Here is a 17,468-nt window from a genome sequence, read left to right on the forward strand (position 1 = left end):
ATACACGGAAAAATACGGTAATTTCTGCCTTCTATTTGAGCTTTCACATGGCATAAAAGCCAGTTCCAGAAAGAAAGCAGAATGCAGCTCAAGTTTAGCACTCATTGCCACGTTATTAGCAAACAGATTTTTTCTAGAAGCAAATAACATGAAAATTAGTGTTACACTTGGGCTAGCATTCAATGTCATGTGAAAGCTCAAACAGAATGCAGAAATTAAGAGTGGGGAAGCGTCAGGAAAACGGAATAAACTGCCATTTGAATGCAGCCTATGTCCAAAAAGTGTGGGAATAATTATCTGTTTTTGAGTGCTCATGAATTTGATCTCGGATTTCCAAAAGGTGAGCGTCAACACTGACTAAAATTTGGACTTCCTATGTAATATATACACTGATGCAAAGAAAACCATGCATGCTATAGCCCTTAGAGATTTAGGATTTGATTGTTAGTGGCGCATCATCCCTAAGGCTTATAGTGCTTTTGTACATGATGCTTAAATTGCTTTCGAGCCTCATGGACAGAAAGAGATGTTGGAAGTACAACAGAGATCATTCCATGTGTAGCTTAAGGGTTAATTCTTTTCTTAGTGAGTCAGTCAATGAAGAGCAGCAATGGTGGTGGAAATAGCCTTTAGTAACCAAACACAGCGGTGTGATCATCACTAAGGAAGCACATGCTCCAATTGGCTGCATAGTTCTGAGGGTGTTTAACTCTGTATGTTTAGGTCAATGTCTTCCTGCTATGTGCAAGTAACAAAGACAAAACCTCTCTGTTGTTTTCTCCACAGACTTTACACGGTTTTTGTTCAGTTTACTTAGTAAAGTGTTATGAATATTTATTTTCCCTCTGGACTCTATTTGCTCTATTTAAGTGAAGAGAGAGAGAGAAATTTGTAGTGCAATTGAGCATTCTAGCCAATGTGTACATATTGCATTAGCATCAGAAACCTCATCTTAAAACGCAGCTTCAGATCTTGCAGGAGGACAAGATCTTCTGTGGTTTCAGCTGATTTAGGTCACATCCATAGTTTACCCGTCAAGCATTCTTATACAACTTTAAACAGATATGGCTCCCCCCTCCAAAGAATCCAGGGGACTGTACTTTGTAAGGGTGCTGAGAGTTGTTAGGAGACCCCTCACAGAGCTACAATTCCCAGCACCTTTAACAAACTACATTTCCCAGAGAGAGCCATGACTGTTAAAGAGGTATAGGAGTGCAGATGTGACCTTAGCTCTCGGGCAAAAAGAAAACCTACATCTGAACTGGATCGTGCAACTGTATCTTATGCAACTCCATACATTTTAAACTCAACCACACAGAGTATATGCACAAGATATCATCAACAACGTTAGAGACTTACGCAATATATTTTTTGCAGTTTACATTACACAATGTAAAACAGAAAAAACACACACATATTCTCCTGAGGATGAGCACAACAGATTTTTAATAATTGCCTCTAATGATGCAATGCCATCGTGTTAATTTTCAAGCAGGCAGCATTCCTTTCCAATGACTAGAAACTTTGGGAAGGGGAACAGCTTTTATCCTTGGCCTTAAGGAGTTGACCATTCAAATAAAATCTCCATCTTGGGAGAGGATTTAAAAAAAACAAAACTTGGGAAGTGGAGAAAACTTTTAAACTGAGCTAGTTGTGGTAGGGAAGAATTCTCTACTTACTTTTTAAAATGCTGGGCTAAATAGGTCCATGGCATGTTGAAGTAAGTGGTGGCAACCAAGATGTTTTTCTGCTGGAAAAGGTTTGAGGTTGAATACATTCTAGAGTCAAGCAAGCTGATTTTGAACTAGTTACAGGAAGAACTGAAAATATGGAACCAGTAAAAGTGTGTGATAGAGTTGTATCAGGCAAGAATGCGCTACAGGATGACCACTTGCAGATCACAAAAAAGAGGACTAAAGAGGCCACTGATTTGCATACAACTTGCACTTGCTAATTTATAAGTATAGGTGCACCTTTAGTAACAGTTACTATGATTTACGCAAAAATACGAAACATCTCACCATAATGGAGAACACAGTGACCAAGGGACGATGTGCAGTCTGACTGCCGCTGGCTTTTGATGAGTAACTTTCCATTCTCCTTCAACGTCACTCTTTTCTTAACGTTCTTTACTTTTCAAATCAACTTGCACCCTACAGCTCTTCAGAAAGAGGAGCGAAGGTGAGTCTGTGATCCTTCAGAAGTTGTTGGGCTCCAACTTCCATCAACCCCAGCCAGCATGGTCACTGGACAGGGAGGGTGGGAGTTGTAGTTCAGCAACATCTGGAGGCACAAAGGTTCCAGGAGAACCCAGAGAAGAGTCATCGCTCAGGGGCAGAACATCTGCATTGCATGCATAAAGTCCCAGGTTCGATTCTAGCATCTCCAGGCATGGCTAGGAAAGACATTCTGTCCGAAACCAGCCACAGCCAATCAGGGTAGACCAGATAGCCAGTCTGGTGCCCTCCAGATGTTCCTGAACTACAACTCCCATCATCCCTGATCGTTTGCCAAACTGGCTGTGGCTAATGGGAATTGGAGTTCAACAGTATCTGGAGGGCATCACAGTGCCTCCCCCCTGGAGTAGACAATACTGGATGGCAGCTTCCTGCGTCCACTTGAGATAATGTGCATGAGAATGGCCCGCTTAATTTAAACAGAGACAGCTCTCTTTTTCCATATTTTAATTTTGGGGAAGGACTGAAGTTCAGTGGGAGAGCACTGACTTCGTTTCTGCTGGATCCTTTCTGCTGCCCCTGACATCTCCAAGAAGGAGACACTGCGGGGCTGGGAATGGGCTTGGAAAGACTTCTGAAACCCCTAAGACCTGCTGTCAGTCAGACTAGGCCAGCCTTCATCAACCTGCTGATGGCTGGGGCTGAGCCCCAAACTTCTGGGGCACCTGGTCAGGTTAGCAAAGGCTGAGCTAGACTGTAATGAGTTAGATGGACCAATGTGGTGACTCTACATGAGGCAGCTTCCTATAGCCCTAAATAGTAGCAATAAATAGACTTAAGCCTAATTCAGTATAATTGAACTCAATGGGTCTTACTTGGTAGCTGACATGTACAAAGTATGTGCAAAGTACTGGCAAACCAAATGTCAACTTTAATATATATTTCTAAAGTTTATCTTGAGAAACACAGTAGCCCAAAAGAAATTTGTATGTTTCTTTTCTTCTACCCCACCCTTTGAAGGTATAGCTCTCAGTAACCCATAAGTTAACAACACATGGATCTTCCATGCTCAACAGGATTTCTCCATTCATTTCAATGGCGGTGAATATCTGCCTGCCTTTCATTTTAAAACGGAGAAATCGTGGCATACAGAAAAGCGTATGCACAGATTTGGAACAGAGCATGATATCTTACATTTTGTGAATGCATACTGGCTTCATCTTCTAATCTATACCTTGAGTTTGCTATATTATGCCACATATTAATTAATTAATTAGATATCTCACCCACCCTTCACCATAAGTTCCCAAGGCAGGTTACAACAATACAATAATCCAGTTATCATGCCCCTCAACATTTCTCTGATGAAAATACAGCTGCCCTATTTAATATTATCATTGCTTTTTTCTAAAAAAAAAAAAAAAAGTTTAGGGGTACTCTCATTTTGACTCAAGAAAATCATCATCAACATCATCATCATTATTTATAGCCCACACATCTGACTGGGTTGCTCCAACCATTCTGGGTGACTTCCAACATATATGAAAACATAATAAAACATTAAACATTTTTTAAAAACTTCACTACACAGGGCTGCCTTCAGATATCTTCTATAGGTTGTATAGTAACTTATCTCCTTGGCTCGGGGGTTGGAAAACTCCATACCCTCCAACATTTCTCTAATGAAAATAGGGATGTCTTAAGGAAAAGTGGGACATTCCGAGATCAAATCAGAAACCATAATGTCTTCTGTAAATCCAGGACTGTCCATGGAAAGTAGGGACACTTGGAGGATCTGAGTTATAAAAGCAGGCTCCCAGGTTGCCTTTTAATGGGCAGTTATGCTTCACTTCAAATCCTGCCCTCTCCTTCCCTGGCAATCATCACTGTGTCCTAAATCTTTCTGTGGAACTGAAATTCTGCTGCACGTCATCTATCTACCTTTTGAATCTTGCATGTTCTTGTAAATTGCTTCAGGACTCCTTCTGGATGTGTTGTAAACAACAGGGAAATGCATGAGATGTGCTAAGAGAGGCCAACTGCCTAATAAACAGACCCATTTAATTTTATACCGCTGTTCTTGACGTTTTGCAGGCAGTTCCCAAGGTTAATCTCAGGGGACCGGGGGCACGACTGAGCTCAGATCTGATCCAGACCCAGTTCAGTATGGATCTCACTGTGGGGAGATGAAGGAAAATGGGAAATTTTGTCATCGTAAAAGGGTGTCAAGTGAGGTGGTGCATTTTTTCTAAAATGGAGGGTGTGAGAAGAAAAAGGATTTCGGGGAGGGAAGAAGATTTTAGAGCAGCCAGAGGAAATATTTTGAATGGATAATGGCACCCAAGAAATTAGATTCCTGGAAGGAAAGGAAAAACACCCTCTCTTGTTTACAGGCCGGCTGGTACCAAGCTCGCCAGTCTATTAGCAGAAGCTATAAATCACTCTCTCGTTCCCATCATGTACACAGAGCAGAGAATTTGGCATTTAGATGTTCTAATGACCTAAACTGCACTTGGGAAAGAATTTCTACCTTAATCCAGAGACAGATGAGTTCTGATAACGGTCTGCTTTCCATTGCGAGACCCACAAATCTGCCAGCTGTCCTGTTGGTCGAGTTTTGCTCTGGGACTGATCTACCTCTTTATCGCCACCCTGAATGCCGACTACAAAGCTGTCTCTGTTTAAATTAAGCGGGCCAGAACAAAACTTACAGTGACGTTTGCCTGTATAGAAGTATCTGTTTTCATTTGTACTGTCATCCCAAAGGTAGAGGTGTGAACCAAGAAGCCTTTGATTCAAACCTTAGCTTTGGTAGAAACTTATTCGATGGAATTATGTACTGATTTCCTAATTTATACAGTGCCACCCGTGAGCATGGTGGCACTTTAAAGATTACAAAAGGACAGGTCCCTGCCCTAATTTGCTTACAATCTAAAGACATATGCAGGGGAAACAAACAGGGAAAGCAAAAGGGAAGCAGGACTGTACATTGAAATAATATGCAGTTGCTTCAATTGTGCATGCTTTGTCCCTCAAGCCTCCCATCTCTAATGTGCTATTTTTCTAGAAAAAGATGTGCCAGGACTCACCATGAACACCTCCCTCGTTCTCTTAGAATGACAATGGCACTCACCTGAGAGGTGCCAGGACTGAGTTCTCGTGAGTTCTGGCCAAAAAACCCCAAAAACCCCAGTGTAGTACAGTCATACCTCATGTTACAGACGTTTCAGGTTACATGTTTTCAGGTTGCGGACCGCGGGAAACCTGGAAGTACGGGAAGGGGTTACTTCCGGGTTTCATCGCTCATGCATGCGCAGAAGCGCTAAATTGTGCTTCACGCATGCGCAGAAGCGCCAAATCGTGCTGGCGCAGAAACAGCACTTCAGGATGCAAACGCTGCAGGTTGCGGACATGCCTCCGTCACGGAAGACATCCGCAACCTGAGGTTCCACTGTACTCGTTCTTGACTACCTCACAGGGCTGTTGTAAGGGTTACTGAGTTAGTATATCCAGTGGTATTTGAGCATTTGGAAGAAGCATCCGTAAAAGGCCATAAGTTAATATTAGCAACAAAGAAAATAATCAATTGTTGTGGCAAGTTATGTCAGTTCCATAATTCCTTGGGAAGAAGGATTGACTATTAAACCACTCTTGGAAATGTCACTCTTTGAAGGGAGTAGGGGTCTTCTAACTACCCCCAGCCCCCTTGACAAACCACAGAACCCAGGATTATGAGGGGAAGCCATGACTGTTTGAAGTGGAATGATACTGCTTTAAATGTGTGGTGCAGATGGAGCTACTCCTGATGGTGGGCAGTTTCAGTGCCCTCACTCTTCCTCCTTATGGTTATTTATGTTTAAATTGGACAGACGGGACAGTCCTTCAAATGGAGGGATGCTTTCTATGAGGTGGGACACCTGGCCATTATTTCTTTACATTGCATCGTATATACTGATGGTCGACTCCGCAGTAAAGTTATAATGGCGATGCAGCAAAATGCCCCCATTAAGGAAACGAAATGGAAATATCGGCCTGCTGGAGGGATTCCCAGGGATTCCCAGGGGGAGGAAAAGGGAGCCCCCTCCCCCTAAAGGCAGGTGGGGGAGAGAGCCCAATGAGAACTCAACATGCTCAGTGGCAAGATACTGAGGGTTTGGGGTGGGAGGGTCAAGAAAAGCGGGGGAAAGGACTGGAATACAGATGTTTCCCACTTGCCGTGTGTTCAACTTGCGCACGACCGTGTAAATGCAAGGTGAGGAGGGAAATTAAATACATCAGTTTAATCTGCAAAAAGGCACAAAGAGGGCAAAAACAGCCCCCCCCCCAAAAAAGAGAGTGGGGAAACTGAAAAAATGGCTGAAAATGAGTGGGGGAAATGGCTAGCAGTTCAGGGTACTGGTGTACCTCTAAATCACAGCCAAGCACTTTGGAGTACCAGTCTGCCTGCCTTGTCATTGTTTCCACATCGTCCTCCAGCGATGAGGAAGACTGACAGCTGCCATTGCCACCATTCATACCAGTCTGGTAAGTGCTGCTGCTTTTTAAAAGGGGTTTTTTGAAGGTTTCCAGAGGCAGACTCCCAAAAGAATTTATTGTTGTTGCTGTTGTAGCGTGCGTATGCCACTCAGTGGTCGTCAAACGGGCTTCCAGTCAAAAGTAGGGTGGATAAAAATCTATGATTTTTAAAAAAAATAATTATAATTCAGGGGTTTTTTTATTTAAATCAGATTTTTTTTATTTAAATTGGATTTTTAAAATAAAATGCTTTTGGAGGAAAAATCTTTCTAAAGATAGTTTTCTGTTTAAGTTACATTATCGTCCAAAGGCTATTCATTGGGAAATAAGGATTTGTTTTAAGTTTTTCATGAGTGCTAAAACTCAGTCTAAGTTGTGAGGTTGTTTTTTTTAAAAAAAATAACCACATCAGTTAACAAACATGGATACATATGCTATAATGCTATTGTTTTAGTTAAATAAATTGTTTAAATTGTTATTAAGGAAATGATTATTTTTCTCCTTCCGATAAAGTACAGCAGAAAAGTTGTCCAAATATAAACAGTTAACTTCTTAAACCTCACAATAATTTCATAATTATCTCTCTATGTATTTCTAATAGTATAACCAAATCAGTAATTTTTGATAGAACGGTAAAAACTACTCTGAAAATTTATTACTCCAAAAATGAAACCTTCATCTGGTTGTCAATATTAAGATTATACCAGCAAGAATGAGTCTTTTTGTAAAAAAAAAAAACCTATTTAAATCGAGTCTTACTGACTAGTGATTTAAATCGTGATTTAAATCAAATCCACCCTGGTCAAAAGTGAATATAATATGACAGCAAATAAGAGATGTATCAACAAATACACAGGATCCAGACACTATAAAAAGCAAGGAGGGAATGGTTAGTAAACAGGGGTTTCTTACTTAGGCACTGAAGTCTTTAGCCACACAACTATCCTACAACATCAGCTGAATATTCAGTAATCTGGCCCAGGATCTAGCAAATGGATACCTTGTTGTATTTAGCATTCTTGCAATCTTATATAGAGGTTCGTGCCTGTAAGCAGACAGGGCAGCAGACAGGGATACAGCCTAACCCAAGCCTAACAAATCAAACAAAAAGTGCGAGGAAGTGATGAAATTTGATGAATGGAGAAAGAAAGTAAAAGCCCATGAAATAAGTGAAGGTTATCTGAAAGAATATTAGATTGCATCTTGATGTATCTGTTTGGACAACTGCCTTCGAAAACCATCCCCCTTATAATTTTTGTTGGGACGCCTCTTTGCGGACTCTCTTTATTTATGGAATGCTGATCTAACTCTGATCTTCTGGGGCTGGTGAACACACCACTGTCTATGGAAAGTACAGCATCTTGAAGGAGTGCAGTGAGGTAATATAATTGAACTCCAGTTATAGTTGACATCTCGTGAAGTCAACGAGGCCTTGGCTCAACACAACATACTTTCTCCCCCCCCCCCATCCCACTTAGATGAACCTTATAAAGAAAATTTATTACTTTCTGCGGCTCTATCAGAAGTATGCCAACTGCTGGGCTAACCGGCTATCTAAAGCAAAGTGACTCTCAGAGCTCAGTTCTCAGTGTGTGTTGTGATGCATGTGTTGTAAATTCACAGGAAACTGATTGCTTTTTCTCAGGTACATTTCTTAGTTTTTGCAATGTTCGCTTACTGATTTACTTAACGTTTTTTAAACGAACCACTCCTACAAAGTGTTCCTCCATCCATAGCCTTTAAACTTTTTTGAGATTCCCCTTTAATACCATTGCTGTAACCTGGACTCTGTTTTTATTTTTTATATGAACCAACCCAGATCTTACACTCATCACCTGAGAACCTTCTTCATGTGTCTCTGGCAGCTGGCAACATAAGAATGGGCCTTTTCTGCAGTGGCTCCCGATTTGTGAAATACTCCCCTCAGGGAGGCTGGTCTAGCACCTTTCTTATATATCTTTAGGCAGCAGACAAAAATGTTTCTCTATAACCAGGCCTATGGCTTTTCAAATGTGTTTGTGGGAAGAGGGTTATTGGTTTGTTTTTGTTTTATTTTGTATTCTCATTCCCAATTTTTCTGTTGCAAACCGCCTTGGGATTTTCGGTAAAGGGCAATATAATAATAATAATAATAATAATATACTTTTATATATACTGTCCAATCCACTCCTCTCTCTAGAGTAACCAAAGGTTGTTGTTGATGATGTTGAAGATGGAAGCTCCTGCTTCCTCAAATGACCGGTACTTGTATCAATAGGAAAGCTATCAATCAATTTCTAAGAGGGTTACTTTTCCTTTGATAGTGTACCCCATCATGAGGGAAAGTGAGGGAAACCAGGCAGAGGGCCTTCTTGGTAGTGGCGCCCGCTCTGTGGACCACCCTCTCATCAGATATCGAGAAAATAAACAACTATCTGACTTTTAGAAGACATCTGAAAGCAGCCCTATTTAGAGAAGTTTTTAATGTTTGATCTTTTATCGTGTTTTTGGTATTCTGTTGGGAGCTGCCCAGAGTGCCCCAGCCAGGTGGGCAGGATATAAATAAATTATTATTATTATTATTATTATTATTACGCTTGCTTGAATTCCTTTTTCTGTGCAGCTGTACACAAGGTACAGGGGGCTGCCATAAACAGGCAGTGGAGGTATCAGTCATGGAGATTGCTTTTAAACACAAAGGAATTTTGTTGCTTTCTGCAAATGATCATTCCTCCCCTGTCCCAATATCCCGCCCCCCATTTTCTCTCTGTTTTACTATTAATTACCACACTGTGTGCCTTTTTACTACTCAGGATGGGGGATGGGAAGGACTTTTTTGGGGGGTCAGAACTCGCCAGAACCCAGTTCCGGCGCCTCTCAGGTGAGCACCATTGCCATTCTAAGACAAAAAAGCAAAGTGTTAATGGTGAATTCTGACCCTTTTTTCTTTTTTCTTTTGAAAAATATCACTGGGAAGAAACAGTCTGCATGAAGGCCTCTTTCAGGGGTGGGGTCAAATATGGCCCTTCAACCTCTGTCTCTGGCCCTCAGGAAACACTTTTCCCTAACCAGCGTGGGCTGTATTTGTCTGTGTGAGAATGAGTGAGTGTCTGAGAATGGGAATTTAACTTATTCGGAATCATAACATTCCTATCAGCGATTGCTCGCTGTAGATGCCAAGCTCACCTGCGACTTTCTATCATCATCATCATTTATAATTTGTATACCGTCTTTCTATCTTACAATACTCAAGGCGGTTTACAAGCTAAAGAAACAAAAAATGTACGTCTTATAACAATCTAATGCAATACAAAAATGTAGCAATAAAACAAAACTTTAAAATAAGCAACCTACATCAAAAAAGTAACATTCAACAATTATTAGAACAGTATAAAAGAATAATGTCAACATATAAAAGTTAAACAGAAATCCACTCAACAGTTACAATAAATAATTTCTAAACTATAGTCAATAAAACAACGCCAAAGCCACAGTACATAAAATAATACAATACAAATTGAGAAGCAGAGACTAGAGGGTAGGGCAAGGTCTTGCCTGACGAAGTCTCTAAGAAATATGACACAATTCACTACTTGCAGAATGATGCCTGTAGTGACATCATCTAAAGACACCCCCCCTTTGGAGATACTCTTTTTTTTTAACCATGCAGACTTACGCAGTTAAAACTCATATATCTGGTTGACTTAAATTTCTTTGCTTAAGTTTCAGCCCTTGCAAAATGAGCTGGCGCAGTAGGGCATGATGAGTTTTTCAGCTTTCAAATTCCCAAAACGAGGGTTGCTAAAAAGTTGCAGCATGACCTAGGAATTCCAAAGATATTCTAGCTAAAATAATATAGTTTTGCTTGGTAAGTAAAATGTGTGTACAGTTGCATGGAAGTCATTAAAAATGATTGCCAAGTACTTGCAGATTATTATTAATCATCAACAACGTCATCATTTCCCAACATTTTCAGAAGGTAATATTAAAATTCTTTGGTTTTCTGAAAGCAGTTTATGTGCTTCTTCGCCAAACATAGACTTACCAAGCTTAATAATAATAATAATTTTATATGTTGTCTGATGACAATAATAATAGCAGATTTTAATTCCTCACACCCATAAGTGGGGGGGAAAGCAAAAATTAAGTTTCACCCCCTAAAATGACATGCCCTCCCTGTTGGGGGACTCGCAGCCTTTCAGATATTTCTGGAGTTCCATCAGCCCCAGTCACCATCCCAGGTCAGGGATGATGGCAGCTGGAATCTAGCAACATCTGGAGGGCCACAGATTCCCATCCCTGGAACTACAGGAAGAAGAACTAGATTTTAAAAGATAGCCCTAAATAACGCATCTTTTTAAAATGATCTGGGTTGCAATTGGTATCTATAGTTTCATAGTTAGAAGCATTTAAATACATGGTTTGGGGGAAAATCTTGCCCTTTGTTTTCTTATTGTTGGGTACAATCTCTCTAAGGTGAAGCATTTTTTAAGTCCCATTTATTTGTTGGCATGTAGCAAATGTGGGTCAAACCACATGTGATGCTAAACATATCTTTGAATTTTGTGACTGGGGTTCTCCTCCTCTCTCTCTTTTTTAAAAAAACAGCAACCTAACAGCAGCTGCAAGGAGGAACAGATTCAGATCAAAGACGCTAGCACAGGGTGTTTCTCTTTCAAAAATGCTCCCCCAAAGCTGGGGGTGAAATGGCAGCTTTTTGGGATCTTTCAGCAGGAAGTGGATGCATAGGGAAAGGGTTAAACCCGCCCCCGCCCCTTGTGCTGCTGTGCTGATCTAGGTCACCCTCCCCATCCCTGTGGCTGCTTTTAGTTAAAGAGAGAGAGGTGGAAAAAACACATTTAGCATAATTTGTCATTTGACCCTAAATATTAGACAGAGAAGGCTGAGCTAGGAGAATGGTTCTCTCTGATGTGCTAGCTTTCTGTGGGTGTATATATATATATATATATATATATATATATATATGAAAACATGGGATAACCTGCAGGGGAGAAATTTAGTTCAGTTTGCATTTAAAAACAACCCCACCAAATTCATGCTTTACGGAACAATATACCAACCGGAACACAGCAATCTGTTGAAATTTGCACATTTCTGAATTTTGCAACCATTTGTTGTGTACAGAAATGCACGTGCTGGGGCAAGAGTGTGCATGAAAATCCATATATTGTTTTAAAAAACAGCACAGAGAAATGCAAAAAGGTGTGTACCTGGCAAAATTGCACACAAACATGTGTATATAAGGAAAATTCGCACTAAAATGCTGGTACATTTTCATGAGAACTTTAAAAAAAGAAAAAGAGGCACCCTCAAACTAATGGGAAAATGTGAAGCACTGAACCTGACACTGGAAAAATGACAAACTTTGAGAAACCATCCCTAGTCTGAAGTAGTACAGTCCCTAAACAGGTTGACCCACATTGTGACTATTAAAGGTAAAGGTAAAGGGACCCCTGACCATTAGGTCCAGTCATGGACGACTCTGGGGTTGCGGCGCTCATCTCGCTTTATCGGCCGAGGGAGCCGGCATACAGCTTCTGGGTCATGTGGCCAACATGACTAAGCCGCTTCTGGCGAACCAGAGCAGCGCACGGAAACGTCGTTTACCTTCCCGCCGGAGTGGTACCTATTTATCTACTTGCACTTTGACGTGCTTTTCAACTGCTACGTTGGCAGAAGCAGGGACCGAGCAACGGGAGCTCACCCCGTCGCTGGGATTCGAATTGCCGACCTTCTGATCGGCAAGTCCTAGACTCTGTGGTTTAACCCACAGTGCCACCTGCCTCCCTTATTGCGTTCTATTAGGCTTGCTATATTTCAACAAGTGAAAATCCAGACACAAAAGTTATTAAGCTTTTAGGGGGTTGTTCAGCTTTCCCCCCCAAAAAAATCTCCCCCCCCCATGATGTTTTGGACCTCTTTTTTAGGAATTTTGGCCAAAAAAAAAAACCCCACTTCACGGACATTTAAACCAGCTTTTGAAAATTCTACCCAGACACTATTTTTCACGAACAAATCCCAGCTATGTCCAGGAAATTATTGACTTATGGCACCCCGATCTATGCATAGTCATAATTCTTCATTTTTTGCATATTTGCATATGCATGTTCCATTCCCCTTCCCCTTTCCTCTCTCCAGCGTGTTGCACATGTTACTCACCCCTTAACGTTTTAATCTGTTTCTGCTCTTTCAGGCCATCCGTTGCACTCTGGTAAGCTGCAGCTGCCAGTGCTTCAAACCTGGGAAAATAAACCAGCGGCAATGTGACCAGTGTCGGCATGGATGGGTAGCACATGGTAATAAACCTCAAAGAATTTTAAAAGAAAATAAAAAATCCTTGCCTTACCAAGTAGCCACCAGCTGTCTAAGTACAGTTTTCAGTTTATTAACGGAGACATTGCAAAGTCACAAATAACAAAACTCAGAAATTGCTAATTGTCTATAGAGTCATATTCAGCTCAGCTTTGGGATAGTAAAGCACTTCTTTGGTGCAATCCATAACTAGTATGAATTGCTACGTAACTAATAGCAATTTGCTTTACAAGAGGATTACATAATTCTGAATGTTCAGAACACGATTTAGGCTAAACTGGGGACAGTTTACAGGGAACCAGGCAGAGGGCCTTCTTGGTATTGGCACCCACCCTGTGGAATGCCCTCCCATCATATGTCAAGGAGATAAGCAACTATACAACCTTTAGAAGACACCTGAAGGCAGCTCTGTATAGGGAAGTTTTTGATGTTTAATATTTTAGTATGTTTTTTGTATGTGCTGCCCCAGAGTGGCTGGGGCAACCCAGTCGAATGGGCGGGGTAAAAATATGGTGATGATTATTACAGTCAACATGGTGCCTTCCAGGTGGAGAAATGAGAAATGGGGCGAACCAAAGTTCACAGCCCTGTCCATCCCTAGCCTAGCCAACCTAGCAAAGGGATCATGCGCCAAACCAGAAATTTGCACCCAACCCCTCCCCAAGCTTAAATAATTGGGAAATACTGCTCAAGTTCAAACCCCTAGTACCCCAATGGTGTTCTTTTTGTCTAATTGTCTCATACCCATTTATGCATAAGTAGTCACTTGCCTTTTGTTTTCCTTTTCTTTTCAGCCTTAAGTAAGCTAAGGATCCCTAACCTATACCCAACAAGCCAAGTGGAAATAGTCCAATCTAATGTGGTATTTGATATAAGCAGCCTCATGCTGTATGGAACTCAGGCAGTTCCTGTCCGTCTCAAAATTCTCTTAGATCGGCTTTTCAGCGTCCTGAAGCAAGAAGAAGTCATTCATATCCTCCATGCTCTGGACTGGACACTTCAAGACTACATACGTGGATATGTCTTACAGGTACATCACTAGGTCTTCGCTCCCTCTAGGAGGGTGACAAGAGAATCGGGGCCGAAATGAGGCCGAGAAACCAGTGGTCTGCGTGTTTGTGGGCACCCCAACATCTGGAGAAGTGCAAAGAATTTTTAAGAAAAGCTTTCTGCATGCTTTGTTTACTGAGAAGTTTGAATGTTTGTGAACGTTCTGCTGGCATCCCAGTTGCATCAGAACTTGAAGCTGCACTAGGACCCTTATAACGCAGACATTCACCATAAATTTATCCATTTCAGTTCTGCCATTTTGAACTTTTCCAGCATCATCAGTACACCAGGGCAGAAGTTAGCTCCTTATGTTTACAGAAATGCCTCTCCTCTGTTGGCATTCTTGTTCCAATGTAAAGCAGCATTATGATTTATGTTATGGCACGAATAAATATTTCATGGCACTTGATAATTTTGCTTTTTAGTGTTAGGATTAAAAAATATGGGCTCAATTACCTTGAACCTTTTTTGCATGAAAAATTGATGATGATACATTCTTCATCATCTTAGAGAAGTCTTGTGTGCCCAGTGAAAACCCTCAGTAGGCCATCAAATACATGTTCTGTGATAAAATATTTATTACAGATATTGGGGAAAGTTAGGTATGGCTGGAGTTTGAAAGAACTTGCAACACTCTAGTGTAATTACAGCTGTGCTCTGTAAACACTGGCGAAGGATCGATGCAGGTTCATTTGTTCTCTGATCTTAGTAGCTTGGAAGATTATTAAACTTGCAGTGGAAGAATACTTGACTTAAATGTGGAGCTAAATCTTCTTCTGATTGCTCCATCTCTCTCTCTCCATTCGTACATGTTGTTTCGCCGGTACACGTCTTAATTTTTTTCTGGGGAGATTGCAAAATACTTTCTAATCATCAGTGCTGTGTTAGAAAGAACAAATGTTGGGGTGATTGAAATCCAAGAATAATATATATCACAGAATTGCCAAAATAAGCTGCCCTCAGCCTTAGCAAATTGTGTGGATTTGGCTAGACCTGGTCCTGAATGGGGTAACTGTGCTCCTGAAGGACCAGTGCGCAGCCTGGGAGTCATTCTGGACTCTCCAACTGTCCATGGAGGCACAGGTAAATTCTGTGTCCAGGGCAGCTGTTTATCAGCTCCATCTGGTACGCAGGCTGAGATCCTACCTGCCTGTGGACTGTCTCGCCAGAGTGTTGCATGCTCTGGTTATCTCTCGCTTGGACTAGTGCAATGCGCTCTATGTGGGGCTACCTTTGAAGGTGACCCGGAGACTACAACTAATCCAGAATGCGGCAGCTAGACCGGTGACTGGGAGCGACCACCAAGACCATATAACACCAGTCTTGAAAGACCTACACTGACTCCCAGTACGTTTCCAAGCACAATTCAAAGTGTTGGTGCTGACCTTTAAAGCCCTAAATGGCCTCGGTCCAGTATACCTGAAGAAGTGTCTCCACCTCCATCGTTCTGCCTGGACACTGAGGTCCAGCGCCGAGGGCCTTCTGGTGGTTCCCTCCCTGCGAGAAGCCAAGTTACAGGGAAGCAGGCAGAGGGCCTTCTTAGTAGTGGCACCCGCCCTGTGGAACACCCTCCCACCAGATGTCAAAGAGAAAAATAACTACCAAACTTTTAGAAGACATCTAAAGGCAGCCCTGTTTAGGGAAGCTTTTAATGTTTAATAGGTTATTGTATTTTAGTGTTTTGTTGGAAGCGGCCCAGAGTGGCTGGGGAAACCCAGCCAGATGGGTGGGGTATAAATAATAAATTATTATTATTATTATTATTATTATTATTATAAATTATTATAGACAAAGAAGCCTAACCTCTTAGAAAACTGCCTGGAATAGTGATGGGCAGCTGTGGATTCCTGAGCTGGATTCTGACCTGCTCACCCTCCCCACCCTGCACTTCCAACTCTGGCCATCACTTGGTCACTTTATAGGAAGGGCTGTAACTCAGTGGTTGAGCCTCTGCTTTGCATGCAGGTGGTCTCAGATTCAGGTTCATTTCCAGGTATCTCCATGTAGGGGTGGGATAGACCCCTGCCTGAAACCCTGTAGGGTTGTTGTCAGTCACTGTGGACAATACTAAGCTAGATGAGCCTAATGCTAACCCTAAGACACAACCCTCACCTTGTGTCTATTTAGTCTGAGCTGCCCCCTACCAAAAAACAGTACAAATCAGCAATGCCACCGCGGCTACCTTTGAAGGTAACCCGGAAACTACAACTAATCCAGAATGCAGCAGCTAGACTGGTGCCTGGGAGGGGCCGCCGAGACAACATAACACCGCTCCAGAAAGACCCACATTGGCTCCCAGTATGTTTCTGGGCACAATTCAGACTGTTGGTGCTGACCTTTAAAGCCCTGAACAGCCTCGGCCCAGAATATCTGAAGGAGCATCTCCACCCCATCACTCAGCCAGGACACTGAGGTCCAGCTCCAAGGGCCTTCCGGTGGTTCCCTCCCTGCGAGAAGTGAGGTTGCAGGGAACCAGGCAGAGGGCCTTCTTGGTAGTGGCGCCCGCCCTGTGGAACGCCCTCCCATCAGATGTCAAGGAAATAAACAACTATCTGACATTTAGAAAACATCTGAAGGCAGCCCTGTTTAGGGAAGTTTTTAATGTTTAATGTTTTATTTATACCCAGCCAGATTATTATTATTATTATTATTATTATTATTATTATTACTACAGTGGTACCTCTGGATGCGAACGGGATCCATTCCGGAGCCCTTTCGCATCCTGAAGTGAACGCAACCCGCGTCTGTGCGTGCACGGGTCGCTATTTGCCGCTTCCGCACATGCGCGTGACGTCATTTTGAGCGTCTGCGCATGCGCGAGTGGCAAAACCTGGAAGTAACACGCTCCGTTACTTCCGGGTTGCTGCGGAGCGCAACCCGAAAATGCTTAACCCAAAGCTACTTCAACTCGAGGTATGACTGTATTGCCATCCTGACCCCAAATATAGCCCTTTCAAACTCCCATTGAAGCAAGGGACAAGGCAAACACAGTTCCCCTAGCCTGCTCCCTCTGTGGTTATCATGGTGCATGGAGCATCTTTCACCTGTTCTGGCAAGCAGGATCCCAGGTGTGTTGTACTGCAAGTGAGTGGGACGAGTGACAGGACATCAGAAGGAGTGGGTGAGTGGAGCATGTCTGTCTTGTCTCCTTTTTTAACGGGAGGTGGAGAAGGCCATGCAGAGTAGCAACTTGAGCACACAGGAACATAGGGAGCTGATTCAGAATGTTGGTCTGTCTAGTTCAGTATTGTCTACACTGACTGACAGCAGCTCTTGAGGGTTTCAGGCATGGCTCTTTTCTGGCCACACTTGGGGACACCAGGGATTGAACCTGGGACTTGAATCTGAATGCAAAGCAGATTATCTGCCACTGAGCTATGGCCCTTCCACTTTGCAAGTTAAGCATAAGCATCT

The 17,468-nt window shown here is 42.2% G+C and overlaps 1 protein-coding gene across 4 annotated transcripts in view; it reads left to right on the forward strand.

Moving 5' to 3' along the window:
* Positions 1 to 17,468, forward strand: part of BNC1 (basonuclin zinc finger protein 1) — a 309,802-nt gene that overhangs the window by 6,725 nt on the left and 285,609 nt on the right. For all 4 annotated transcript variants that reach the window (XR_013979210.1, XR_013979211.1, XM_080980332.1 and 1 more), the window contains exons 2-3: positions 12,886 to 12,988; positions 13,799 to 14,034. Coding sequence is in view for 2 of the 4 variants with exons in the window: in XM_080980331.1 (XP_080836457.1) it covers positions 12,886 to 12,988; positions 13,799 to 14,034 (339 nt within the window). In the remaining 2 variants the exon portion in view is untranslated. The remainder of the gene's footprint in view (positions 1 to 12,885; positions 12,989 to 13,798; positions 14,035 to 17,468) is intronic.

This window comes from Podarcis pityusensis, assembly GCF_964106645.2.
Source record: "Podarcis pityusensis genome assembly, chromosome: 14".
Lineage (NCBI taxonomy): Eukaryota > Metazoa > Chordata > Lepidosauria > Squamata > Lacertidae > Podarcis > Podarcis pityusensis.